The sequence below is a fragment of the Aedes aegypti genome, chromosome 3, assembly GCF_002204515.2.
Source record: "Aedes aegypti strain LVP_AGWG chromosome 3, AaegL5.0 Primary Assembly, whole genome shotgun sequence".
Lineage (NCBI taxonomy): Eukaryota > Metazoa > Arthropoda > Insecta > Diptera > Culicidae > Aedes > Aedes aegypti.
In genome coordinates this window covers 25,980,800-25,990,812 of record NC_035109.1, presented here as the reverse complement: position 1 = coordinate 25,990,812, position 10,013 = coordinate 25,980,800, and the positions used below count along the sequence as shown (strand labels likewise).

At 36.1% G+C, this 10,013-nt stretch overlaps 1 protein-coding gene across 4 annotated transcripts in view; it reads right to left on the bottom strand.

The window, feature by feature from the left end:
- Nucleotides 1-10,013, bottom strand: part of LOC5563780 (protein tramtrack, beta isoform) — a 114,890-nt gene that overhangs the window by 34,186 nt on the left and 70,691 nt on the right. For all 4 annotated transcript variants that reach the window (XM_021850968.1, XM_021850964.1, XM_021850966.1 and 1 more), the window contains one exon: nucleotides 8,646-9,522. In XM_021850968.1, the coding sequence (XP_021706660.1) occupies nucleotides 8,646-9,522 (877 nt within the window). The remainder of the gene's footprint in view (nucleotides 1-8,645; nucleotides 9,523-10,013) is intronic.

Here is a 10,013-nt window from a genome sequence, read left to right as displayed (position 1 = left end):
CTCTTTGGTGGTTTAACGATTTCGATTGATGATTTGACTGTTCCATAAATGATTATCATGAGCTGTCCGGAATTCGATTCAAAGTGTCCGGAATATGAGGCAAAAGTGAGAAAGCGTCCGGAATAAGAATCTTGAAAAGGCCACACATTTTGATTTATTTAAAATTATTGAAGTTGCGGAAGCGTATTCTTCACTCATCGTTCGAAATTAAAGGGTTTCCGACGCTCGATAGCGTTAAGGAATCATACAGAATGATTTATTTTGTATGCTCTATGCTGGGTTATATTTCCCTGAGTCCTTAAGTGTCCGTAATATGAATCAAAACGGTATTTCTGCAAAAAAACTAATGAGTTACGGTCGGAAGAGAAATAATACGCTATGTTCCGCCACTTTGCCCTACCTAGATGATCAAAAAGACCATTTTAATCATTTAGGGAAATAATCGTCATAATGAGTTCTCTGAGAATATACATTTTTCATCAAAATTCAATACACAGTATGAAATCTGTATTGTATATGAACTGTTTGACGGTAGAAACGATTATGTTTTGCTTCAATTCTCCTTTGAAATTTGACTTTAATTTTGTCTCAGTTTCAAATTGTCTCAGCTTCAAAGCATTATAAGCAAGGCGGTGAAGGAATCTATTTATTTATGATTTCGATACCAAACACATATTGAAAAATGACACACTAGGGCGAAATTCATCATTATATGACAAAGCAGGTTTGAAAGCAAACTATTTCGCTATCTACTAAATTTAGGTCTCCTTAATCCTACGACTCGTGTATTTGATAATTTTATTGTAAAATTAAACTTTTCAAAACTGCAAAGTACACCTAAATGTAGGCCATTTCTCTGAAATAAGCTTGTTATTCGATAATAAACGTTTTTACGAGCAAAAGACTATGCTTTCGGTGTTGTATGATTCCAGAAATGAGTTCAGTAGTTCACACTTACGCTTACACGAAGTTTTAATCACTCAAAGTTTACATGTAGGCTTAGCATCAGCGGATTGTTTGGCACCGATGTTTCCGTATTGCTTACACATTTAGAAACTGTGAATATTTATATGCAAAACTAACCGTATTGAAAATAAAATAGTTGAAAATACAATTTAAACTAGAATACATGGAATGTATTTGATGCAAACAAAACATTAAGCATCTTCGGGAGGAAATGCTAATTGCTACCGACCTGATCGAATTCACCCCAGTGAATGAACGCATATTTGAATATTGCTGGTTTTCAATGCCATGACCCAACAAAACTTTAGTTTTCAAGCTATCGTAGTTTCACTGCCCCTAGTAGCACACATGTTATAATTGAAGCAAAATAACTCTTATATAACCAGTTCGTGTCATATAGGAGTTATTCTGCCTCAATTATAACATGTGTGCTACTTTGGTGACTCTGGAATTAAAGATATGAATTCTCGAATAATTTGCGATACTGATGTCGAAAGATTTTGGTAATCTGTTTATGTTGAACCTATGAACTCAGTTTAACCATGCAAACATCAAATGATTGTTATTTTCCAAAATAAATGTTCACTCAGAGTGAACCAAATCACTTAACGGTGTTCTTTAGTTCAATTAGAGTGAACCAAGTGCACTTAGTCCATCAAAAACGTTTCTATTAAAAGTTATGTGTTAAATGTCACTTGATAAATTCTGACTTACAAAATTTGCTCAAGCACAGTGCATAGGCTGGTTTCTGGCTTAACGCCAACTATTTTTCCTAGATGATGAGGAGGTCGATCAGTGACGATTCTCTAACCTTAAGTCTACCTGTACAACGAACAGAAATTTTTGAATTATAGCAACATATTGAATATAACTTGCTGAGAAGGGCAATTCGAATTACTTACTGTATGTTTTATGCTGAAATTGCAATTTTTAGGGTCGTTGAACAGGGGCCTGAAGGTGTCTGGGTTCGATTCCCGGTCGGTCTAGGATCTTTTCGCAATGGAAATTTCCTTGACTTCCCTGGGCATAGAGTATCATCGTACCTGCCACACGATATAAATTTGGCAAATAAAGCTCTCAGTTAACAACTGTGGAAGTGCTCACAAGAACACTAAGCTGAGAAGCAGGCTATGTCCCAGTGAGGACTTCAATGCCAAGAAGAAGAAAAAGGGTCGTTGAACAAGTGAACAAGTAAAGCATAATACTCAGGTTTTCCAAGTACATAACCTAGTCGTTGCTTATTTCATGATTATCAGTATTTTCTTTCAGATATTAATTATTGGCGAATCAATGAGCATTGATTAATCATTAATTAGTGATTTATTGTTCAAAAATGCCTTGACGCTCAAGAATCCGTCATCATAATCATCGTCATTATTGATACTTCAAAAGCCGTTTTTTTTATTCAAGATTGAGTCTTTTAGATGTTGAATGATTTCACTGAACTGTTGGAGAAAAGAATATAATGAATACATGTTCAAGTAAATTTTCTTGATTTGAATAAAAAAAACTTGCAAATAGTCTAAATTTTTCGAAAACGGTGTAGAAACGGTTGTTTTTCAATAGTAAACTGATTATTTATCAATAGTTTTACTATTGACTTTCGGATTTATCTGATGAGTATTTAATCATCATGGTAACTTTTGCTAAGTATTCATGTAATTTAGTTTGTTTCAAGTTCGTCGAAAACCAGATGAGCTCTGGAGCTACCATGGGAAAGAGAGAGTTAAACTGTTTAGTTGCTCCTGCTTATTGAAAACGCTTGATTTCTGAATCAAATCTCGAGAATGCTAACTGCTGAGTGCCAACGGAAAACCTCTATTATCATAAGTGTTCCTTCGTCATAATTGTAAAAAAACTGATTTTGTTTGTGGAGTAGTAATTGAAAAAAAAAAGCTCCCAAGGATTTTCTTCTTCTTACCTTAAGATTCCCATTGAAACTTGAACTGTTTCTTCACCCAAGATTCATTAAAAGTTTTTTAATAAGAATTGCCATTCTTAATTGAAAAGCTCCGTTTGCCTGCTATTGCTTGAACTTTCACAGAGTAAGATGAGGCAAAGAAATATGTCTGGTTTCTAACTATACTCACGGAAAATTGAACCAAATATGTTCGCGCATATCCTCTAGAAATATATCGATATTGACTCATGAAACCATACTGAAAGTCAAACACTTTACAAAGCATTTTTCTTTTAATCGATATGTTTATAAGTCCATTGTTTTTATCAATCATGGAGGGTTTACTGTGTCATAGGGTTTCTGAAAATATAGATTGTTCAACTAAACTCGATCCACAAGTCCCACTCGACCGGATGTGAAGTGAATAGGTCGTATCCAGAAGACTTGCTTATTAATGGATAAGTGGAACAATGATACCTTTGAGCATATTTCAGCCGAATCGGTTTATGTTCAGCTAGTGACGGTCTCGACGATAAGCTAAGAAATGTTGTTCAGCTGCAAATGTTACTTGGGGCCTTGGGGAAGCAGGCTACCATAGTTAAAAGTTTGTAATTGTAATGATACAAAATTAATTTGGCTCCATTATGCGTGATGACTTATGAGCCCATTAAAAAGAATTGATCAAAATAAGCAAGGATCAAGTAGATAAAAAATAAATCGGTAAATCTAACACACAAGTAAAATTTAGCTTTTGGCAATTGCCGGTTTACATTGTGTCTTCAACTGAAAAAGAAATGGTTTTCAAAATATCGAACGTAGTATTTCTGAAATCTATGCATTTTTTATGAAAATCTCTTGCTGTAGTCTACTCGAAACCTGAATAGGTAGCGTAAAGATTCTTATGGTAATTTCTTTAATATATAACGAAACTGTTTAGAACCAGTTTGGTAATAAATAAATTATTAAATGAGCGATTCTGGGTCATTTGGCATAAAGCCATTCGGCATAAAGGACATTTGGCATAATGGTCATTTGGTATAACATTTTCTCATCAAGCACAGCCATACTTTGAAAGAAGGGTTATCGTTCTGGTTATGCCAAATGACGTTATGATAAATGGCCCGCTCCCTAAACGAGACCCAAAACTGTTGAACAACGTATGTAAAATTAGGAAACCTATGCTTCGTGAGCTTTTGGAGTCATAAAGCACATCGCATTTAACAAAACATGCCAATGTTATTAATTGTAGAGGAATTCATATTCCAATAATGAAACTCAAGAAACTAATCGAAATGGATTTTTTGTTGGGTCACTTTTTTATAGAAGCATGTAAACTGACGATATACTTTGCTATAATACTTCTATTGCCCTTAGGCTGTTCAAGACATTTCAGAAAAAAAAGCTGAACAATTGACAGTACCGTAATACGTGGTCAAATTGATCAATTCGGAAACGAATTAACTCGTTTCTAAAAACATAAATTATTAGATCCAAGGTTTTTCGATCATGAAAACGATTATTAACGAAAATCGTGCTCTGGCGCTATCTACAAATTACGTAACGTTTTAGATGGAGGGAGGGAGTAGGCTCGTAACGCTTGAGCCCATATAAAAACTTAATTATTTTCTTACAAAAAGCGTTAGCGAGTCGGGTTGATTGAAAGCTGTCAATTTTAGCTTTATGTAATGAATGAAGGCCAACCTGTTTCAAAGGATATCGCCTACCTACAAGTGTTGTATACGGAGTTTCAAAGTTTATTTTAGCAATAATAGGTCCAGTTAGTGATTCTACCCCGTTTGGCATAATAGCCGTTTTAAATAATGACCATTTGACATAATAATAAGAAAATCAATGGTGAAGAATCGATCAAGTACACACTTCATTTATTTCGCCGATGCTGGTGAAACAAATTACTGAGAATCCAACAGCTGAGATCTCGGTAAAAGTTCAAAAGGCCGAACACCACTGCAAAATACAAAATTCATCCAGCTGTCAAAAATTGCTGAGCAGATCGGCAATGCATTTCCGAAACTCTCGCCATAGTTTTACCGAGTTTTTATTATTGATTTTTATTATATGAACAAAATGAATCAGAAATAAAAAAAAATATATTCGAGTTTTTCTACAAAAATTACTATTTATTCTATTGATATTGAAGCAATGCAACAAAAAGTCACATAAATATAAGGCAATAGCATTTTTTTTCCGAACGCTAATGCAACATTTCCCCATCGTGTTTTCGTAAAATTTAGCCTCCATCAGACGTTCTAAATATAAATGGGTCTGAAGAGTTTTATCAACAGTTTCCGCTGCTTCAATTGACGTCTAGTGATAATGAACAATAAAAACAAAATTCGTGTCCAATGACTGACATGTCGAATTACATTAGCACTACATGTTCCCTTGTTGATTACACGTGTATCAGAGTTTTGACAGATGCACTTCTTCGAATTTCGGTAAACTTATTCGTTTGCCGAATACTGTGGCAAAATAAAGCACTTAATTTCGGTAATAACTATGAATAACCCGAAGATTTATTATGAATAACCGATTTTGGCACTTCACATCTGTTAATTTAGATCAAGTGTCAAATTTCAGCGAGATTTTAGTCAAAATCTGATTTTCCGGCTGAGTTCGTTAATTTGCTTTACCGATATCAAATCTGATAATTAATTGTGTAAAATGCAACTCGGCAATACTTGATTTTCCTATCTTATGAGCATGAGCTGTTCTTTACTTCATGGTTTTCTAATTTTCTCTACATTATCAACCAATATTACATATCAATATTGATTTTCCCTTCTAATGAGCTTGATTAGTTGTTTTCCTCTGAATATGTATCCCCAATTATTCATATCTTATGCCAAACAACCATTATGCTAAACAGCAAACGGCGTTATATCAAACGGGATGAAGAATAATTTATTAGTTGTAATAGTTTGGACATACTTAATTTTAGTGAATAAAACAAGTTTTTTTTTGTTTTTTTTTTTATATATTAAACAAGTTTTGTTATATGATGATCAATTTCGTTTAGGTGTTATTTCCAATAGGGTCCTAAAGCCCTGTCCCAATTTTAGTGCCAAACGCTTAAGTTTAGGCCAAAAACAAATGTTTACTCAATTTTTTAAAGTTTTTCATTTGTTTAAGTACAAAAAAACATTTTTTTTAATGTTTTAATAGATTTTGTCACACCCCTTGGTTTGAACTCAAATTTTGGGTGTATTTTGTTTTCCGTGTCCCTTCCGAAATGTCAGATAGGAACAACCCCAGTGTTAAAACTAAAAGCCCTGTGGTTGTCGACTAAGCGAACGTCAAACATGATCTCAAGTGTCAAGGTTCATATATGGATCCAATTTTTAAATTAAAGTTTTAATGTGATATATCCGTTATTTGAGCGGGAAAAATTGCTAAAGTAGTTGCAGTAACATGCTCTTTCGTGTTATGAAATGAAAACAAGATTTCATTAAACATTTTAGGACCCTATTAATGATTTTAAGGTTATTTTATGGCTTATTCTTTTGTAAACAATCAATTACGTTGACTTGCAGAAATCAGCGCAGTTCTGATTTTTTTTTAAATTTTTCTGAAAATATCTGGATCTTCATGACTAATAGAAAGATCTAAGTTACTGATCGATTCAAACTGGGTTTACGGTACTGTCAAACGGGGTATCTTTGATAATGCGGGTAAGTTTGATAGTACAGATCCTATAAATTGATAAACTAAATAACATAATTTCTGTTAATCAGTAAAAGGAAATGAATGCAACAGTAAAGAAAATACTCATTTCCATTTCAAAAATGATAGATTTATGTTGAAGTCAATGTCAAAACATGGAGCGTTTAACTGAAAACAGTTTTGTAGGTGATTTATTCCATAAATTCTATGTTTTATGGCATAAAATCTAATCCACGTGCTCTATCAACATTCTCTAATTAGGTTACAACTGCAATGATGTCAAATCAGTCGAAATTTGTTATAATGACAACTTTTAGGTATAGTGACAAAAGCTCTATAGCAGCTTTTTGTTGGTCCCTTGAACAATATTTCAATGCTTCTTCATAACGACTCTTCCCAATTACGACGGTCCCTTGTGATGTCGTTAACGAGCTTCAACTGTAGTAGTTTAGTTGGGAATTTTCATGTGTTAACACACCCATTAATTTGTTTTTGCACTCATTATCAAAGTTGCCCTAAAACTAAAAATCAACTTTCGTTTAAATGGTTTGTATGCTTTCAACTGCAATCGATAACTAAGATACCGGTTCATATTCAGATGTTTGTGCAAAAAAAAAAAAAAACTACCAAAGTTACCCCGTTTTATGATACCTTCTTTAATTCAACCCAAAATATAGAAATAACGGGTCTAGAATTTGAAATTATAAAACATTTTTGGACGTTTTCTTGATATTTTAATAAGCTTGTTTATATCTCTGGATTTGAGTCTTTATAATTTTGAGATTTGAGCTCTAAATCTCTAGTCGAGAAACTTCAGTTCATCCGAAATTCAAAGGATTTGAAATCTTTAGTTTTGGTTGGTAGGTTTCCAAAACGGGATGAAAACCGTTGAAAATTCAGTTATGATCTAACTGGTTGATTCTGATTTCGTCCTAAAAGCTATTGATTACCAAGTGTGTAGCTCGCTGTTTCTGAGCAAACGAATGGATTCAACGTTATTCAACAATGCAGAGAAGATTCCCCTCTATTTCATTTAGGTCCATTTATCTGCTTAAAATGACGAGCTACACACTCGGTTACAAATGGCCTTTGAGGCGGAATCACAAGTTATGTGAGAATTTAAGATTTATTTTGGATATTTATTTATTCACTATTTTTGGCAAATCATCAATCGATTTCCTAGTTCAGATTATCCTCTTTTATCCGAAAAAATTCTCTTCCCAATCATCTCTCTCTATTCCTGATTATCTACCTCTCTCTCTTTCATACGCTTTTCGTACATTTTTATCGATCAGTTTTTATTTTCGCATCGAGCCTAACCAATTATTAAGGGGGAGCACATTTCCTTCAATCTCTTAATTTTCGACTGCTGCGGCGCATGGGAAGCCGGAAACTCACCTCGGGTTTGAGTTTTTCCGTATCGCTGTGCGTTTCTTTTTTGTCTCGAATTAGATCACTTCCGGTTGTGGATATTCGTCTATACATTACTCGATCACTAGTGATATGCACAGAAACAAAACGCGACAAAAATTGACTGATTTTTTTCCTTCTTGGTTTTAATTCGTCGTCGGGCTTTCACTAACGGTGAACACAATCGAGAAACAATCCCTTTTAGCTTTTCCGGAATAAAAAAATACATGAACAGAACAAGAGCGAGAGAGTTTTTGGATGGCTGTTTCGATTTGAATTTGACTCGGTCAACGTGTGTCAGTGATGGGAATCTACTACAATTGTGATGCTCTAAGGTGAGACAAATTTGCTTCCTTCCCATTTTTTGAGTGGAGGGGGCCCCCGGAAACTTATAACGATATAAACGAAAAAAAAGTACAACAATGTAATAATAAGTGGTGGTAGTAATAGTAGAGAACACAGATAGATGATGGGAAAAAAGGAAGAGATGATTGGTGGTGTTAGCTTAATGAGGCGGGAGAATAGTAGGCGAGTTGGCTCTTCTAGTCTATGGCGTTGGTTAACAAACGGGTAACGGTGATTTTTTTTTGCCGTTGAAATGGAAGATCATAGGTGAAAGAATAAGCGAACGGGAGAATGGAAAAGGGAACGATCAAAATTAAAGTTGGAAGCCATTGACCACACATACCTGACATGCTGTTTTCGTTCCTGAGGCTACTGGCCGAACTTTTGAGGTTGTTGGACGAATTGTTGGTGGCGTTGAGGTTCGTACTGGCCATGGCTGCGGATGCTGCCGTGTTACCGGAAGGGGCGGGGCTACTGCTGGTGGTTTTGCTGATGTTGTTGTTATTGTTGTTGACGACCGGTGGGCTTCCGCGGTTGTCCATGGAATCATCAGGATCGTTATCTTCCGAGCGGCTGATCACGTTTTCGTCTCCTGAGGTCGATGTACCGTCCGTGGCCATTTTGACGTCCATGAGGTCTGGGGAACCTTGCACAATACTGTCGCTTTCGTAGCCATCGTATTCTCCCTCGCCGGTATCGCTACCGGAAAGTTTCCGCGGCCTGCCGCGTTTCCGTTTCTGCTGGGAGAGTGCTGAGCCCAGGAGGGGATTCGTCAGTAGCATGCTTTGGCTGGATTTCTGCTTGTGCTGGAGCAACTGCTGAGATTGTTGCAGTGCTGCCAGTTGTGCATTTCGGCTTGCGGCAGCGGCCAGCTGCTGTTGAAGCTGTTGTTGCTGCTCCTTCTGTGACTGCTGTTGAGATTGGTTTTGGTTTGATGATGGTGCTGGACCGCTGCTGCTGCTGCTGCTGGTGAGCGATGCCGTGGGGAGGGGTGGTTTGTCGTCGTTGACTTCGGTGAGTCCCTTTATCCGGAGGCTCTCGGCCACCCGGAGAAAGGCGGCGAGGCGGTCCTGATCAACAGAGACCTCCCCGCGGTACATAAAGTCTAGCAGACATTTCATGTCTTTGAAAGGAACGTCCTTCAGGATAACGATCGGGTGCTTCTCGGGGTTGTCGACGAATAACGCCTGGAAGTACGGGCTGCAGGCCGACAGGACCATCTGGGGATGAAATCGGAATAGTAAATAAGATTAGGTTTTGTATTCAGCAACACTGTTTTCCTAATTTGGTAAAACTGAGTTAAGCTATTACTAACATTTCGTTAACAGTTGAAAGTTTGATCAAGAACTCCCACAGCTCTCTAGGATTCTTCTGAAAATTCTTTTGGGATTTTTCGAAAAATCTCACTGATCCCTAATCCCTGATCAATTCTTCCGTAAATTTCTTTGGAATTATCAGAAAAATCTCTGAAGTTCTTCAGGTAATCCTCATGGAATCCTTTATACGAAATCCTTCTGAAATCAGGGCTGGTAGCAATCAAAGACCAAAATAATAGTGACTTTAGTGACCAAAATGATCAAAATAGTGACCAAAACGTGACCTTGAAGTGACTTCAAAACCAGAAGTATTAGTCATAAAATAAACCAGAAAGGAAAATACGTTCTTAACATTTGTCTGTCCAGGATAAGCCTTGATTGCTCAGAAAGATGGT